The sequence below is a fragment of the Scyliorhinus torazame genome, chromosome 6 (assembly GCF_047496885.1).
Source record: "Scyliorhinus torazame isolate Kashiwa2021f chromosome 6, sScyTor2.1, whole genome shotgun sequence".
In the NCBI taxonomy this organism is placed as follows: Eukaryota; Metazoa; Chordata; class Chondrichthyes; order Carcharhiniformes; family Scyliorhinidae; genus Scyliorhinus; species Scyliorhinus torazame.
The window spans coordinates 288102727-288122254 of NC_092712.1; the positions used below are offsets into that span (position 1 = coordinate 288102727).

Here is a 19528-nt window from a genome sequence, read left to right on the forward strand (position 1 = left end):
ACCCAAGCCGAAATCGAACCTGGGACCCTGGAGCTGTGAAGCAATTGTGCTATCCACAATGCTACCGTGCTGCCCTTTGAGAACTAAGGAAGTGGGCAGGGAACAGCACAGGGATTGGGAATTGAAAGATGGAGAGGAAAATATGAAGGTAAAGTGAATGACGAATCTGGAAGGTGAGGAGAACTGAAAGAAAAGAAAAAAATTGGGGAAGAGATTTGGGGCGAGTAATTCGGAGAGGCAGACGAGAGAGAGAGATAGAGAGAGTGAGGGGATTGGGGAAGTTGCAGGAAGAAAATTTGGGGTGCGGGGGAGGGAGAGAAAATATGGGTGGCAGAACTTTACTCTACAAGTATGCTCCTTCTGCACACCAATGTAAAAGTCAGAGGCAAGTGTGCTTCAAATGGCCAGCTCACCCATCAGCCATTTAAATACAATAGGGCCTTTAATTGGCTCAGCCAGAACTTCTGCCCCCATCCAAGAGGATATCCTGCCTCCGGGAGCTGCCATGCAATCAAATAGTCAGCAATGAGTGCTCTTATCCTGCAGCACCACCAGAACCGGTGGCCATTTCTGGGATTACGCTGAGTCCCAAAGAAGTGGAGTAGTACGGAGCCGGGCATTAGTTCAAGTTCGGGATCTTGCCGGCATCAGACACAGCCTCCGGTGGAGAGCTTAGGGGACCAGGTAGACAGTGAAAGGGGCAAATGAAACCTGGAGGTGAGAAATGAGGAAATGAAACTATTTAGCTCCTTTGATGTGGTGAGGAGCAGACAATCATTGCAAGTGTTTTTGTAAACATTGTGGTTCGCATCAAAGAACTGTACTTGAGATGCATTCAAACGTGAAGGGAACAATAAATAAATCATCCATCACACAGTTATGCCTGAACTTGGAAACAGTCAACCACAGGCTAGTGTGGGTTGCTCGGTGAAGCTAAATAGGTGCTTACAAAATTAATGGATCTCAGAGAATGGGAGGGTTTTCAAGTGCTGGGGGCTTCCTTGGAATCCTCTGACACTTATAACAGCTGCTGTTTGAAAGGCTTTTGTCTAAGGGAGGAGATTTTAGGAAAGAGAAAGTGTTTCATCATTGATTTTTCATTGCGATCCCTGACTTCTCTTCACAGCCCACTCTGAAACCAAGTGGCAGATGACACCCAATCAAACTTCTGTAGATTCCTCCTCAAATCCCCCCAGATGTTTCTTACACTGTGAGCCAACTGGCCTCAATGGACCCTGACTTCCACTCAAGTGTTTCACAAATTAAAGTCTTGAAAAGACATGCCTTAGAATCTTCGTCTAAAGAACGTTTTCCCTCAGCTCTTTCTTCCAGCAAGAAGTAATTTTGAGGATTGTAGAATCTCCTTAGGTGGATTTTCTGTTTTCAATTGCCATGTGCTTTCAATCTTCCACACGATCTCTAAGGACACAGCCACCACAATAGATCACTATTGCTTCACAGGCATTAAGATATCACAAACCTTAGGATTACTTCAGATAACTGGCTTCTTGCTAGCCGACTCCTTTAGGTCTGTACTTTTCAGCTGTCTTTAACTGGAGATTCGCTCTCTCTGTCCCTTCCTTTAACTTCAATGAACAGTACCTTTTTTCAATTTCCAGGTCCTTTGTGGTTTTGACTTCCATTTTCCTGGAACATCTCTTGTAATTCTAAGGTTTCTCGAACCATTTGTTCATTAGTTTCTGGGACTTGCTTCCTTCCCATGCCTTCATTGTTCTGCTTCTCTGCTTCTGGCACAGTTGGGAGAGCTGTTTCTCCTCCAGCTACCTACCTCCAGCTGCCTTGGGTCCAGCCTTAACTAAATGCAAAAAGAATTTCAAACTTAAAGTGGCCCCTGGTTGCTAATCAAATTCCAGTGCTCCTGTTTTGTTTTTAACATGGTAAACTCTCTAATCACAAAACAGACAAAGTTTGAAATGAAACCAAACCTCCCAAATATGCAAACACCATTGCTTCGCGCAAATTAAACTTAAGTGTTAAACTTTATTTCAAAAAAAGATTTAATTATACTCACTGAAATCTGTACCTTTGTGCCGGATTCTGCTGCCCGCCCGCCGCATGAACGGCAATGGTGTGCCATGTAGAATGGAGATGGGTTCTCCAATAACCTCGTATCTCATTTTCCTGTCGGCAGTTGGACGCAGCCGGAGAAACACTACCTTTACTTCTAATATCCAACAATACAAACATAGATTGCTTAAAACTCCCTCTCCTTCCTGGCACAAATGATGTAATTGCAAACAAATCTTTTTTGCTTTATTTTCCTGCAGCCGGCAGTAATCCAGAAGTGGCGGACATCATTTTCCTAATCGATGGATCAAGTAGTATACACTCTCAAAACTTTGAACAAGTAAAAGACGCTATAGTAACCTTCATCAACAAAAATGAGTTTGGTAAAACCAGAGTCCAAATTGGCATCATACAGTTCAGCACTAAGCCACGTTTGGAATTCCAACTTGATCAATATGATGACAAAGCAGTATTACTGAAAGCTGTTCATCAGATTCAGCAGTTACATGGGGGTACAAATACCGGCCAAGCACTGAACTTTACAATCGACTACTTTGATAGCTCAAAAGGAGGCCGGCCTGGAATACAACAATACCTCATACTGATTACAGATGGAGAGTCAGGCGATCATGTGTCTGAAGCTGCCAGAGCCATCAGAGATAGAGGGCTTAATGTTTTTGCCATCGGTATTGGCTCTGCTAATCATGCTGAGCTTGTGACGATTTCAGGATCCCATGAAAAAGCATTTCATCTAGACAACTTTGATACCCTAAACCTGGAACAATGGATTTCATTTGAAGCACACAGTCCAAATGGTGAGTTGAATAAGTTTGAATATTACTTTTTAAACTAGCAGATTGATTCCATGGTTGGAGAAAACTTTGAAGCCAGTGCTAGAATTGGAGCCTTGCCCACTGGCAATGGATTTGGGATTATCATGGATGCTTTGCTGTTCATTGTTCCAGTATGCGTTGATTGGTAGCAAATTTACCATCAGGGCAGACGTAGAAGATTAGGAACAACTGTGTTGTCTCCTCAAGATGGTGATAATTGTTGAGTTCCTTTTAATGCCAGAAGCCTGGCATACTTCAGCCAAGCAGCCACATTGAAAGGAATAATTTTGAAAGCCTTAATAACTTAACAGGCTCCTCCAACAGATGACGTCTAACGGTGTTGGTGGTTGATTTGTCAGTTCCAATGAACTTGACAGTTTATCCTCTTTTTTCCCCATGCACATTTATTCCTACTTTTAACAATTCCACCAAGCAGCTGGGCTTGAAGTAGGCAGGGTGAAATAACTGAATGGTTGAGAGCAAACTGATGCTTCACTCTCTTCAGAGGTTTCTCTTTGCGTGAGGTTGTTTCCCTCACCCCAGATGATATTACCGAAAGAACTTGAGAACTAAGGAAGTGGGCAGGGAACAGCACAGGAATTGGGAATTGAAAGATGGAGAGGAAAATATGAAGGAAAAGAGAATGACAATCCTGGAAGGTGAGGAGAACAGAAAAAAAAAAAAAATTGGGCAAGAGATTTGAGGAGAGTAATTCGGAGAGCCAGATGAGAGAGAGAGATAGAGAGAGTGAGGGGATTGGGGAAGTTACAGGAAGAAAATTGCGGGTGCGGGGAAGGGAGAGAAAATATGGCTGGCAGAACGTTACTCTACGAGTATGGTCCTTCCGCACACCAATATAAAAGTCAGAGGCAAGTCTGCTTCAAATGGCCAGCTCACTCTTCAGCCATTTAACTACAATAGGGCCTTTAATTTGCTCATCCAGAACTTCTGCCCCCATCCAAGAGGATATCCTGCCTCCGGGAGCTGCCATGCAATCAAATAGTCATCAGTGAGTGCTCTTATCCTGCAGCACCACCAGAACCGGTGGCTATTTCTGGGACTATACTGAGTCCCTAAGAAGTGGAGTAGTACGGAGCCGGGCATTAGTTCAAGTTCGGCATCTTGCCGGGACCAGACACAGCCTCCGGTGCAGAGCTTAGGGGACCAGGTAGACAGGGAAAGGGGCAAATGAAACCTGGAAGTGAGAAATGAGGAAATGAAGCAATTTAGCTCCTTTAATGTGGTGAGGAACAGACAATCATTGCAAGAGTGTTTGCAAACATTGTGGTTCGCATCAAAGAACTGTACTTGAGATGCATTCAAACGTGAAGGGAAAAATAAATAAATAATCCATGACACAGTTATGCCTGAACCTGGAAACAGTCAATCACAGGCTATTGTGGCTTGCTCGGTGAAGCTAAATAGGTGCTTCCAAAATTAATGGATCTCAGGGAATGTGAGGGTTTTCAAGTGCTGGGGCTTCCTTGGAATCCTCTGACACTTATAACAGCTGCTGTTTGAAAGGCGTTTGTCTAAGGGAGGAGATTTTAGGAAAGAGAAAGTGTTTCATCATTGAGTTTTCATTGCTATCCCTGACTTCTCTTCACAGCCCACTCTGAAACCAAGTGGCAGATGACACACAATCAAACTTCTGTAGATTCCTCCTCAAATCCCTCTAGATGTTTCTTACACTGTGAGCCAACTGGCCTCAATGGACTCTGACTTCCACTCAAGTGTTTCACAAATTAAAGTCTTGAAAAGACATGCCTTAGAATCTTCGTCGAAAGAGCGTTTTCCCTCAGCTCTTTCTTCCAGCAGGAAGTAATTTTGAGGATTGTAGAATCTCCTTAGAAGGATTTTCTATTTTGAATTGCCATGTGCTTTCATTCTTCCACTCGATCTCTAAGGACACAGCCACAACAATAGATCACTATTGCTTCACAGGCATTAAGATATCACCAACCTTAGGATTACTTCAGATAACTGGCTTGTCGCTAGCCAACTCCATCAGGTCTGTACTTTTCAGCTGTCTTTAACTGGAGACTCTCTCTCTCTCTCTCTGCCACTTGCTTTAACTTCAATGAACAGTACCTTTTTTCAATTGCCAGTTCCTTTGTTCTTTTGAGTTCAGTTTACCTGGAACATCTCTTGTAATTCCTAGGTTTCTCGAACTATCTGTTTATTAGTTTCTGGAACTTGCTTCCTTCCCATGACTTCATTGTTCTGCTTCGCTGCTTCTGGCACAGTTGGGAGAACTGTTTCTCCTCCAGCTCCCTACCTCCAGCTGCCTTGAGTCCAGCCTTTACTAGATGCAAAAAGTCTTTCTAACTTAAAGTGGCCCCTGGTTGCTGAGCAAATTCCAGTGCTCCTGTTTGGTTTTTAACATGGTAAACTCTCTAATAACAATACAGACTAAGTTTGAAATGAAACCAAACCTCCCAAACATGCAAACACCATTGCTTAGCACAAATTAAACTTAAGTGTTAAACTTTATTTCAAAAAAACATTTAATTATACTCACTTAAATCTGTACCTTTTGGCCGGATTCTGCTGCCCCTCCACCTCATGAACGCCAACGGTGTGCCACGTAGAATGGAGATGCCTTCTCCAATGACCTCGTTCCTCATTTTCCTGTCGCCAGATAGACGCGGCCGGAGAAACACTCCCTTTACTTCTAATATTCAACAATACAAACATAGATTGCTTAAAACTCCCTCTCCTTCCTGGCACAAATGATGCAATTGCAAACAAATCTTTTTTGTTTTATTTTCCTGCAGCCGGCAGTAATCCAGAAGTAGCGGACATCATTTTCCTAATCGATGGATCAAGTAGTATACACTCTCAAAACTTTGAACAAGTAAAAGAAGCTATAATAAGCTTTATCAACAAAAATGAGTTTGGTAAAACCAGAGTCCAAATTGGCATCATACAGTTCAGCACTAAGCCACGTTTGGAATTTCAGCTTGATCAATATGATGACAAAGCAGTATTACTGAAAGCTGTTCATCAGATTCAGCAGTTACATGGGGGTACAAATACCGGCCAAGCACTGAACTTTACAATCGACTACTTTGATAGCTCAAAAGGGGGCCGGCCTGGAATACGACAATACCTCATACTGATTACAGATGGAGAGTCAGGCGATCATGTGTCTGAAGCTGCCAGAGCCATCAGAGATAGAGGGCTTAATGTTTTTGCCATCGGTATTGGCTCTGCTAATCATGCTGAGCTTGTGACGATTTCAGGATCCCATGAAAACGCATTTCATCTAGACAACTTTGATACCCTAAAGGACCTGGAACAATGGATTTCATTTGAAGCACGCAGTCCAAATGGTGAGTTTAAAAAGTTTGAATATTACTTTTTAAACTAGCAGATTGATTCCATGTTTTTTTGTTTTGATTTTGAAATATTTATTTAAAACAAATTTGTAACATTTCCAGAGAGAAAACAGGTCCTCTGCAAAGAGCCTTAACATAGTGAGAACAAACAGTGGGAAAGAATAAACATGTTAATAAAGCACTTCCCCTGTCAGCTCTGTTTGCTCTGCCCCACGTGTACAACTAAACTAACGTGGCTCTAATCGCACCCCCCCCTCAGGTGCCGCTGCTGTCAGTTTTCTGCGCTGTTCCCTGAGAGTCTGCAAGCGAACTTCTACCCCGGGGGATTCCTAGACACCCCCCCCTTGCCCACTTAAGTCTTCCCCGCTCTCCTTCCCGGCTGCCCTCTCCCAACCTCCCCTACCCCCCCCCGAGGCCCAACCTGCCAGGCCACCCCTGCGCGTGGCCCGAGCCCGCCCCTCCTCCTACTCTCCCTGCGGCCCCCTGACCTACGTTAGCTACGCTGACCCCTGCCCTTGGCACCTCTCTGTCTACCACCCGAGCGCTCGGGCCCTCCCCCACGCAACAATTACCTGATTATATCTCACCCTGCCCTTTCAAGTCCCCCAACCAGCCCCTAGCCCATCCCCCTCGCCGAGGCACCGTTCTCCCGCCAAAAGGTACCAAGCGCAGGGCTCCCCTTTCTACCCCCCCGCCCTCGCTGCTAGCCCCCAAGAACACCCTACACGATGCGCCCTCCAGCCCCTGCTCTCTGGCCCGGCTGAAAACAGTCTTGGATAGAACATTACAGTACAGGATAATTTAACGAACCGCCGCCACACAAAAGCTCCGAGAGTCCAGAGTCCTTTAGTTCAAGTCCAGCTTCTTCTTTTAATAAATGTCCACACCTAGTCAGAGCAAGTTAGGTTAACAGACCGCCGTCACTGTACAGCACTGAGAAATCTAAGTGCCCGTTAGTTCAAGTCCAGCTTATTTTCTTTAATAAAAGTCCAAACCTGTTCTGGTGTCTCAAAGTAGTAGTGGAGTTCCTCAAACGTAACCCAAAGCTTCGCAGGATACAGTATTCCAAACCTCACCTCCTTTTTGTAGAGGGCTGCCTTTACCTTGATGAATCCTGCACGCCTCTTGGCCAGCTCCGTTCCCAAGTCCTGGTAGATGCGCACCTCACAATTCTCCCATCTGCTGCTCCTCTCCGCCTTGACACACCGCAGCACAGGTTCCCTGTCAGCAAGCAGGTGAAAGTGGACCACCAAGGCCCTCGGTCGGTCGCCCGTCCTGGGCTTCCTTGCGGGGGCTCCATGCGCCTCATCCAACTCCAGGGATCAGAGGAAGGCCTCCGGCCCATATGCGCCTCAAGCATACCTTTCACGTATGCACCCACATCCGACCCCTCGCAGCCCTCAGGGAGGCCAATGATCCTCAAATTCTGCTCCCTGGCTCTGTTCCCCAGCTCTTCAAGCTGCTCCTGCATCCTCCTCTGGCAGGCGTTCAGCTCTTCCACCTCGTTCTCCAGCTCTGCCACCATGTCCGCCTGGCTGGAGAGCTTCATCTCGCCCTCCCTGAGCGCCTTCTCCTGGACCGTCTGCGCCTTGACCATTCGGTCCATTACCGCCCTCATCGGATCCAACGTGTCCCTCTTCAATTCGGCGAAGCAGTTCTTATTAAACTCCATCTGCTGCTTCCTTGGCCAGTGAGCCTCCGCTCCCTGGTCCCTGCCGTCCGCCATGTTTTGCCGCCTGGCCTGGGGTCTCCGCTGCTCCCGCTTCGAGCCCTGCCGCTCCACTCGACCACTTCTGGTCCAGCTGCTCATACCCTGGGTGGGGGGTGGGGGAGGGGGGGGGGGGTGGGGGGGGGGGGAAGCCCCTTCCCTATCATCCCTACAACCTAACCAGGTCGCCAGGTCCCGGAAAAGTCCGTTCAACAGGTCCGTTTGCCCATCACGGGCGGGAGCGATCCGACCTGCGACCTGCTTCCTCGAGGGCGCCACCAGAACTCCATTGATTCCATGGTTGGAGCCAGTGCTTGAATTGGAAGCTTGGCCCACTGGCAATGGGTTGGGAATATTATGAATGCTTTGCTGTTCAGTTTTCCAGTAAGGGTTGGTTGGATATCAAGTTAACCTTCAGGGCAGACGTAGAAGATGAGGAACAACTGTGTTGTCTCCTCAAGATGGTGATAATTCTTGAGTTCCTTTTAATGCCAGAAGCCTGGCATACTTCAGCCAAGCAGCCACATTGAAAGGAAGAATTTTGAAAACCTTAATAACTTAACAGGCTCCTCCAACAGATGCGTCTAACGGTTTTGGTGGTTGATTTGTCAGTTCCAATGAACTTGACAGTTTATCCTCTTTTTTCCCCATGCACATTTATTCCTACTTTTAACAATTCCACCAGGCAGCTGGGCTTGAAGTAGGCAGGGTGAACTAACTGAATAGTTGTGAGCAAACAGATGCTTCTCTCTCTCCAGAAGTTTCCCTTTGCGTGAGGTTGTTTCCCTCATACCCAGGTGATGACACCAAAGGAACTTGAGAACTAAGGAAGTGGGCAGGGACCAGCACAGGGATTGGGAATTGAAAGATGGAGAGGAAAATGTGAAGGAAAAGAGAATGACAATGCTGGAAGGTGAGGAGAACTGAAAGAAAAGGAAAAAATTGGGAAGAGATTTGGGGAGTGTAATTCGGAGAGGCAGACGAGAGAGAGAGAGAGAGAGAGGGGATTGGCGAGTTACAGGAAGAAAATTGGGGGGGTGGGGAAGGGAGAGAAAATATGGGTGGCAGAACGTCTACGAGTATGGTCCTTCCGTACACCAATGTAATAGTCAGAGGCAAGTCTGCTTCAAATTGCCAGCGCACCCGTCAGCCATTTAACTACAATTGGGCCTTTAATTGGCTCAGCCTGAACTTCTGCCCCCATTCAAGAGGATATCCTGCCTCCGGGAGCTGCCATGCAATCAAATTGTCAGCAGTGAGTGCTCTTATCCTGCAGCACCACCAGAACCAGTGGCTATTTCTGGGACTACACTGAGTCCCAAATAAGTGGAGTATCACAGAGCTGGACGTTAGTGTAAGTTCAGCATCCTGCCGGGATCAGACTCAGCCTCCAGTGGAGGGCTTAGGGGACCAGGATTGACGGGGAAAAGGATAGATGAAACTGTAGTGATCTGTATATTTGCTGGTATGTAAAGGGTTAACAACTGTAACACAGTGCTAGATAACCACTAGATGGCAGCACCAGATACATATATATGAACTGAACTCAGAGATTCTTCCCGCCTCTTCCTATCATGAGTGACCAGATAGCAGCGTGTTAGAGAGATAACTTAGTTGGCACGTGCAGTTAAACAATATTTATACTTCTTTTTATTTACTTAATCATCAGTTATAGTTGTAGAAGAGTGAACAAACTAATTTATATTCGTTATTCATTCAATGTTATTTGCTTAATTTAAAGACTGATAGTTTCATTGAACTACAACCATCAGACCATTCTCCAAGTAAGCAAAAGAGCAACAACGCATTACAGTCATGTAATATAAAATAGTACCAGGAGTGGGGTTCGAAAAAACTAGCTAGATAGATTTTGAAAGATCAGAAAAAGAAGAAATTAGCAGCAGCTATTGAGCTGGAGAAGCGTCTCAGCAAACAGATCCTTCGAAGAAAACTGCCTCGATGGACCGTGCACAAGCTCCACGTCACCTCAAGACTACTGGTAATTTGAAATCTAATTGGAAACTGTTCAAACAACAATTTCAAATATATTTAGAAGCTACTGACTTAACTCCCGCAACTGGTGCTAGAAAAATTGTATTGCTAATATCGATGGCAGAACAGCATGCAATCAAAATTTATAATTCCTTTCAATATTCTGCTGGTCAGGACAAAGCTAAATTTGAAGTGACTTTGAGCATATTTGATGACCACTGAAAAACACAAATGAATGAGACATTTGAACGATTTATTTTCAACAAAGGATTGCAGAAAACAGGGGAATCATTTATTAGCTTTGTGACATATTTAAAACTTCTAGCTCAATCTTGCAACTTTGCAGCACTGCATGACTTGTTAATTCATGATCAGAATGTATTTGGAATAAATGATGAGCATCTGAGAGAAAGACTTTTAAGACAACAAGACCTAATATTAGAATTAGCGATTGAAAAATGCCTAGCACATCAACAGAGCAAGAATCAATATAATGAATATTATATCCGTGAAAAAGGCGCGAAAATCTACCACGAGGTTGAGTGTGTAAAATTGGTGTCGCAATCGATGAAGAAGCACGTTTCGGATGGCAGCCATCTTGCGCGCGCGCACTCGAACCCTACACACGCGCACTTCGTCAGAAAATGCGAGACGGATGAAAACCGGTCTGTGCATGCATGAAAGTGTGTCATGCGTCACGACGTCGACGTCATGACGTGTTATAGATGTGGACCGCCCATTTAAAGAGGAAATGTCCAACATATGGAAAACAATGCTCTCAGTGTGGCAAGCCTAATCATTTTGCTTCGCAGTGTAAATCTTTTCACCCATTTAAACCTGCACAACAAAAATACAAGCAGATTGTGTAAACTCAACAGAAAATGAAACCGAAGAAAACTTTTCATCAGACAATTGCTCACTGGAAGATACATTTTTCGTTAGTCGTATAGAAAAGTGTGAGGAAACAAAAGAAGCAACAAGCAATCCTCAGCAGATTAATTCAGTCAACAACAATAATGAATGGAACTCAGTCGTTCAAGTTAACATCTATCCAATTTTGTTTAAGCTTGACACAGGCATTTCAGCAAATCTCCTTTCAAGACTGGATCTCAGCAAGATTCAATAGGAACCTGAGATACTTCCAGCAGCCTGTAGACTGAAGGATTATAATGGCAACCTGATCTCTTCAATCGGATCATGCCATTTGAAAGTCTATATACAACGTATATATACAGCAACTGAATATACACCAGACTTGGATGATGATATCCAATGCATCTTAAATCAGTACCCTGATGTATTCAGAGGCAAGGGCACACTACCGTTCCAGTATAAAATTTTACTCAGGAAGGATACCAAGCCAGTTATTAATCCGCTTAGGAGAATTCCTGCTCCTTTACGAGAGAGGCTAAAACAAGAACTAGACCTACTTCAAACCCAAGGCATTATATCACGAGTTACAAAACCGACTGACTGGGTCAGCACATTTGTTTGTGTAAAAAACCTGTCTGGTGATCTTCGCATCTGCATTGATTCTAAAGATCTCAATAAGAACATAAGAAGGGAACTCTATCCCATACCAAAGCGCTAGGAGATCACAAGTGAGATGGCGAATGCACGTATCTTTACGAAGTTAGACAAGTCACAGGGATTTTGGCAAATGCAACTCAACGACTCGAGCAGACAACTATGCACATTTAACACGCCTTTTGGAAGATTTTGTTTCAATTGTATGCCGTTCGGTATCATATCTGTACCTGAGATATTCCACAGGATCATGGAGCAAATGACAGAAGGAATTGAAGGTGTGAAGGTGTACGTAGACAACATCATTATTTGGTCTACAACCAGAGAAGAACACATTGAGCATCTAAAACAAGTATTCAAATGCATCAACAAGTATGGACTCAAACTCAATCAATCGAAATGTACGTTTGGACAGTAATCATTGAGATTTCTCGGAGATATCATTTCTCAGCATGGTGTAAAGCCTGGTGATGAAAAGATTGCAGCAATTCAGAACATGAAGATACCAGAAGACAAGAAAGCTGTTCTCAAATTTTTAGGCTTCATCAATTTTCTTGGCAAGTTTATCTCCAACTTGTCAGCAAGAACAACAGCATTGAGAAACCTCATTAGAAAGTCAACACCTTTTGAATGGAGGGACAACCATCAGAAAGAGTGGCAAGATTTGAAAACTCAGCTCATGACAGCACCCATACTCGCTTTCTTTGATCCGAATAGAGCAACTAAGATAACCACTGATGTAAGTCAGGATGGGATAGGCGCAGTTCTCTTACAAAAAGATGAAATGATGTGGCGATGCCGGCGTTGGACTGGGGTGAGCACAGTACGAAGTCTTACAACACCAGGTTAAAGTCCAACAGGTTTGTTTCGATGTGACACCGAAAGCTAGTGACATCGAAACAAACCTGTTGGACTTTAACCTGGTGTAAAAAGATGAAAATTCGTATTGGGTTTCTGTAGCATATGCTTCAAGATCAATGACAGCGACGGAATGCAGATACGCCCAAATTGAGAAGGAATGCCTAGGTCTATTGACAGGAATACTCAAATTCCATGATTATGTCTCTGGGCTTCCAACCTTCACAGTTGAGACGGATCACAGGCCGTTGGTCCATATTATTGACAAGGATCTCAACGATATGATGCCAAGACTTCAAAGGATAATGATGAAATTACGACGGTACGATTTCAATTTAATATACACACCTGGGAAAGATTTAATTATTGCAGACACTTTATCATGATCCATCACAGCTGACAATCAACCATTTGAATTTTACATGTTTTCGAAGCTCAGGCTCAACTCTGTGCAGTGAACCTTCCTGCATCAGACAAAAAGTTGAATTTGATCAAGTCAGAAACAATGATGGACGCTACACTTCAAAGGGTCATGCACCATCAGAAAAATGGCTGGTCGAAGGGGTGATGTCCTCTGTCCCGAAGTATTCAATCTGATTTGACAATCGTAGATGGTCTACTTTTGAGATTTGACCGAATTGTTATTCCACAATGTCTTCGTTCCAACATACTTGAACAGATCCATGAGGGACACCTTGGGATAGAAAAATGTAAACGACGAGCACAACAGGCAGTCTACTGGCCGGGATTTAATAAGGACATTAATGACATGATCATTATTTGCGAAATGTGTCAAAAACACCAACCTGCGCAATGCAAGGAGACCCTGCAACAACATGAATTAATTACCTCTCCTTTGGCCAAAGTAGGTATTGACCTATTTCATTCGACTGGTCAAGGCTACATCTTAATCATAGACTATTACTCAAATTACCCAGAAGTAATGAAACTTCCGGATTTGACTTGAAAATCAGTAATTAAAGCATGTAAGGAAACATTCTCAAGGCGTGGAATACTCCGGACACTGTCATGTCGAACAGTGGTCCATGCTTTGACAGTTTTCAATGGACAGAATTTTCACAGAAATATAACTTCACACATGTGACATCCAGTCCTCACTACTCTCAGTCCAATGGCAAGGTAGAGAAGGGTGTTCACATCATCAAACAGTTGATCAGTAAAGCTATTGATTCGACGTCGGATATCCATCTCGCGTTGTTATCTTATAGAGCTACACCACTAACTTCAGGACTCTCGCCGGCTCATATGGTATTTAATCGGGATCGCAGGACCACCTTGCCATCAATTCCACTGCTGAATCCAGACCACTTGCCAGTGCTGAAGAAGATAGAAGAACAACGTTTACATCAACATTCATACTACAACAGACACGCATCTCAATTGGAACCACTCACAACGGATTACCTAGTAAGATGGAGGATGGTCTGCTCCAGCAACAAGCATTAGGAAAGCAGCTCCACGCTCCTACATAGTAAAATCAGCGGAAGGCACGATTCTTCGATGAAAAAGACGTGCTTTGCAAAAAAATTTGATTACACCACAAAATGTTTCCAGATTTAAACTTCACAGAGTCAGTTTTTCGTGACAGTTTACTGCATACCAGAAATTCAGATGACATGCACAAGACAGTGAAAACATCACTATCACCACCTCGTCAGCTAAGATGATCTACAAGATAACGACGAACGCCAAACAGACTGAACTTGTAATACATCAATTGTTGTGTATAGTTATTACTCCAGTTTTGTGTGTACAGATATACATCTCATGATTTATTGTTTTAGAATTATACAATTTTCTTTGAAACTCAGAAAATAGGTTTAAAAAAAAAAGAGGGATGTAGTGATCGGTATATCTGCTGGTATGTAAAGGGTTAACAACTGTAACATAGTGCTAGACAACCACTAGATGGCAGCACATGATCCATGTACATAAACTGAACTCAGAAGTTCTTTTTTTCAAAATATTTTTATTAACGTATTTGCAAAATTTTAGAACAAAAACAATAACAATAACATAAACATGGTAAAATAAACATTTCCCCACCTGACCCCGCCTGTACACCCCTCAACCATATAGCACCTACCCCCGCGGAACGTTGCTTCTGCCGACATTATAATTTTCCCCGAGAAAGTCGAGGAACGGCTGCCACCTCTGAGAGAACCCCAGCATTGACCCTCTCAAGGCAAACTTTATTTTCTCCACCCTGAGAAACCCAGCCATGTCACTGACCCAAGTCTCCACACTCGGGGATTTTGAGTCCCTCCACATTAAAAGGATCCGTCTCCGAGCTACTAGGGAGGCAAAGGCCAGGACATCGGCCTCTTTCACCCCCTGAACTCCCAGATCTTCTGACACTCCAAAGATCACTACCTCCGGACTCGGCACCACCCGCGTGTTTAGCACCGTGGACATTGCCTTCGCAAACCCCTGCCAGAACCCTATAAGCTTCGGGCATGCCCAAAACATGTGGACATGGTTTGCTGGGCTTCCCGCGCACCTCGCACATCTATCTTCTACCCCAAAAAACTTGCTCATCCTCGCCGCCGTCATGTGTGCCCGGTGTACCACTTTAAATTGTATTAGACTGAGCCTGGCACATGATGAGGAGGAATTAACCCTGCTTAGGGTGTCCGCCCACAGACCCGCCTCTAACTCTCCACCTAACTCCTCCTCCCACTTGCCCCTTCAGTTCCTCCACCGGGGTTTCCTCCGTCTCCAACAACTCCTGATAGACATCTGACACATTCCCCTCCCCCACCCAGATACCAGAGACTATCTATCCTGTACCCCCATGGCGGCAGCCGCGGGAAAGCCAACACCCGTTTCCTCAGAAAGTCCCGCACTTGCAAATATCTGAAACCATTCCCCGGCGGCAGCTTGAACTTGTCCTCCACCGCCTTCAGACTGGGAAAACGGCCGTCTATGAATAGATCTCCCATCCTTCTAATTCCTGCTCTCTGCCAGCTCCGGAACCCGCCATCCATCCTGCCCGGTGCAAACCTGTGGTTATTGCAAATCGGGGTCCAGATCGACGCGCCCTCCATCCCCTTGTATCTCCTCCACTGCCCCCAGATTTTCAGTGCCGCCACTACCACCGGACTGGTGGAGAAGCGGGCCGGCCAGAACGGCAAAGGTGCCGTTACCAATGCTCCCAGACTGGTGCCTTTGCATGACGCCGCCTCCATCCGCTCCCATGCCGACCCCTCCCTCCTTACCTACTTCCTAATCATTGCTATATTAGCCGCCCAATAATAGTTGCAGAGGTTCGGCAGCGCCAACCCACCTTCCCCCCCGACTGCGCTCCAACAACATTTTCTTCACTCGCGGGGTTTGATTCGCCCACACAAAGCCCAAAATGATTTTGTTCACCCGCTTGAAAAAGGCCTCAGGGATGAAGATGGGGAGGCACTGAAAAACAAATAGAAATCTGGGGAGGACTGTCATTTTCACGGTCTGTACCCTTCCCGCCAATGATAGCGGGAACATGTCCCATCTCTTAAAGTACCCTTCCATTTGCTCTACCAGCCGGATTAGGTTAAGCTTATGAAATGCCTCCCATTTCCGAGCCACCTGTATTCCTAGGTAGCAAAAGCTCCTCTCTACCAAGCTAAGCGGCAGCTCTGTCAGTCTCATCTCTTGCCCTCTTGCCTGGATGACGAACAATTCACTCTTTCCCATGTTCAATTTATACCCCGCAAACCTGCCAAATTCCCCCAAGATCTGCATAAGCTCCCCCATCCCCTCCACCGGGTCCGAAATGTACAGGAGCAGATCGTTCGCGTAGAGCGAGACCCGGTGTTCCACCTCTTCCCGAACCAGCCCCTGCCAATTCCTTGACACTCTCAGCACCATGGCCAACGGCTCTGTAGCCAGAGCAAACAGCAATGGGGAGAGGGGGCACCCCTGTCTCGTCCCTCGGTGTAATTTAAAATACCCCAACATCAGCCGGTTTGTGCACACGCTTGCTACAGGCGCCTGGTAGAGCAATCGCACCCAGCCAATAAAGCCCTCACCAAACCAAAACCTTCCCGGCGTCTCCCACAAATACTCCCACTCCACCCGATCGAACGCCTTCTCCACGTCCATCGCTACCACCACATCTTCCTCTCCTTCTGAGGGCATCATAATTACATTTAAAACCCTCCGGACGTTAGCATTGAGTTGCCTACCCTTAACAATTCTAGTTTGGTCTTCTATCCCAGTGGCCAGAATCTTAGCCAACAGCTTGGCATCTACATTCAAAAGCGAAATCGGCCTATATGACCCACATTGCTCCGGATCCTTCTCTCGTTTAAGAATAAGGGAAATCGAGGCCTGCGACATTGTTAGGGGGAGGATTCCCTTCTCTCGAGCCTCGTTAAAAGTCCTCACCAGCAGGGGGCACAATATCTCTGAGAACTTCTTATAAAATTCCACCAGGTAACCGTCCAGCCCCGGAGCCTTGCCCGACTGCATGCCCTCCAGCCCTTTAACAATTTCCTCTGCCTCTATCGGAGCCCCAGCCCCTCAACCAGATCCTCCTCCACCCTCAGAAACCTCAACTGATCTAGAAATTGCCTCATCCCTTCCATTCCAGCCGGGGCTCCCGACTCATATAATTTGCTATAAAATTCTTTAGGAACTTCGTTCACCACCCTGGGTCCAAGACCGTGTTACCCTCCGTATTCATTACTCTTCTAATCTCCCTGGCCACCTCTCTCTTCCTAAGCTGGTGCACCAGCATCCTGCTCGCCTTTTCCCCATACTCGTAAACCACCCCCTTCCTCAACTGCTCCACCGCTTTCCCGTGGTCAACAACTCAAACTCCGCCTGTAGCTTCTGGCGCTCCCTCAGGAGCCCAGCGTCCGGGGCCTCCGCATATGTCCTATCCACTCGGATTATCTCCTCCACTAATCTCTCCCTCTCCGCCCGTTCCTCCTTTTCTCTATGGGACCGAATCAAAATTAGTTCCCCGCTAACAACTGCCTTCAGAGCTTCCCAAACCGTCGCTGCTGATACCTCTCCCGTGTCGTTTGTTTCCAGGTAATTCTGGATGGACTTATTGACCTGCCTGCAGACCGCTTCATCCGCTAACAACCCCACATCTAGTCTCCACAAAGGGCGCTGCCCTCTCTCCTCACTCAACCGCAAATCCACCCAATGCGGGGCATGGTCCAACACTGCAATTGCTGAATATTCCGTCCCCGCCACCTTCGGAATTACCGCCCTGCTCAGAACAAAGAAATCAAGACAGGAGTAAACTTCATGGACATGAGAAAAAAATGAAAACTCCTTCGCCCTGAGCCGTTTGAACCTCCATGGGTCTACACCCCCCATCTGTTCCATAAAACCCTTTAATTCCTTTGCCGCGGCCGGCCTCCTCCCTGTCCTGGATTTTGACCGGTCCAATTCCGGATCAATGACCGTGGTAAAGTCCCACCCCATGATCAGGTTGTGAGACTCCAAGTCCGGGATCATGCCTAACACCCACCTCATAAATACCACATCGGCCCAGTTCGGAGCATATATATTTGCATGCACCACTCGTACACCCTCCAACCTTCCACTCACCATTATGTACCTACCCCCCTTATCTGCCACAATTCCTCCAGCCTCAAACACTACTCGCTTACTGATCAATATTGCTACCCCTCTGGTCTTTTAGTCCAACCCAGAGTGAAACACCTGACCAACCCAACCCTTTCTCAATCTCGTCTGGTCTATAATCTTTAGATGTGTCTCCTGAAGCATTGCCACGTCTGCCTTCAGCACCTTTAGATGCGTGAAAACGCGAGCCCTTTTGACCGGCCCATTCAAACCTCTCACGTTCCACGTAATGAGCCTCATTTCATTTCTTCATATCAGGAGTGACTAGATAGCAGAGTGTTAGAGAGATAGCTTAGTTGGCAAGTGCAGTTAAACATTATTTATACTTCTTATTTACTTAATCATCAGTTATAGCTGTAGAAGAGTGAACAAACTCATTGATATTTATATTCGTTATTAATTAAATGATATTTTTTTTTAATTAAATATTTTATTGAAAATTTTTGGTCAACCAACACAGTACATTGTGCATCCTTTACACAATATTATAACAACACAAATAACAATGACCTATTTTATAAACAAAAAATGAATAAATAATAAATAACAAAAATGAAAACTAGCCCTAATTGGCAACTGCCTTGTCACAAGTAACACTCTCCAAAAATATAATTTAACAGTCCAATATATAATTATCTGTAGCAACGACCTATACATACTATACAGTATATATTAACAACCCTGAGAGTCCTTCTGGTTCCTCCTCCCCCCCCCTCCCCCCGATCCTGGGCTGCTGCTGCTGCCTTCTTTTTCCCATTCCGTCTATCTTTCTGCGAGGTATTCGACGAACGGTTGCCACCGCCTGGTGAACCCTTGAGCCGACCCCCTTAGGACGAACTTAATCCGCTCTAGCTTTATAAACCCCGCCATGTCATTTATCCAGGTCTCCACCCCCGGGGGCTTGGCTTTTTTCCACATTAGCAATATCCTGCGCTGGGCTACTAGGGACGCAAAGGCCAAAACATCGGCCTCTCTCGCCTCCTGCACTCCCGGCTCTTGTACAACCCCAAATATAGCTAACCCCCAGCTTGGTTCGACCCGGACTCCTACTACTTTTGAAAGCACCTTTGTCACCCCCATCCAAAACCCCTGTAGTGCCGGGCATGACCAAAACATATGGGTATGATTCGCTGGGCTTCTCGAGCACCTCGCACACCTATCCTCCACCCCAAAAAATTTACTGAGCCGTGCTCCAGTCATATGTGCCCTGTGTAATACCTTAAACTGAATCAGGCTTAGCCTGGCACACGAGGACGACGAGTTTACCCTGCTTAGGGCATCTGCCCACAGCCCCTCCTCGATCTCCTCCCCCAGCTCTTCTTCCCATTTCCCTTTTAGTTCATCTACCATAGTCTCCCCTTCGTCCCTCATTTCCCTATATATATCTGACACCATACCATCCCCCACCCATGTCTTTGAGATCACTCTGTCCTGCACCTCTTGTGTCGGGAGCTGCGGGAATTCCCTCACCTGTTGCCTCGCAAAAGCCCTCAGTTGCATATACCTGAATGCATTCCCTTGGGGCAACCCATATTTCTCGGTCAGCGCTCCCAGACTCGCGAACTTCCCATCCACAAACAGATCTTTCAGTTGCGTTATTCCTGCTCTTTGCCACATTCCATATCCCCCAT

At 45.7% G+C, this 19528-nt stretch overlaps 2 protein-coding genes across 2 annotated transcripts in view; both read left to right on the forward strand.

The window, feature by feature from the left end:
• Positions 1-19528, forward strand: part of LOC140425875 (collagen alpha-4(VI) chain-like) — a 285411-nt gene that overhangs the window by 3551 nt on the left and 262332 nt on the right. Inside the window, exons 3-4 of the mRNA XM_072510256.1 lie at positions 2289-2843; positions 5639-6196. Coding sequence (XP_072366357.1) covers positions 2289-2843; positions 5639-6196 — 1113 coding nt within the window. The remainder of the gene's footprint in view (positions 1-2288; positions 2844-5638; positions 6197-19528) is intronic.
• The window catches only part of LOC140425657 (cartilage matrix protein-like), a 52393-nt gene continuing 44373 nt past the window's right edge, over positions 11509-19528 (forward strand). Inside the window, exons 1-3 of the mRNA XM_072510155.1 lie at positions 11509-11830; positions 11969-12168; positions 12967-13156. Coding sequence (XP_072366256.1) covers positions 11509-11830; positions 11969-12168; positions 12967-13156 — 712 coding nt within the window. The remainder of the gene's footprint in view (positions 11831-11968; positions 12169-12966; positions 13157-19528) is intronic.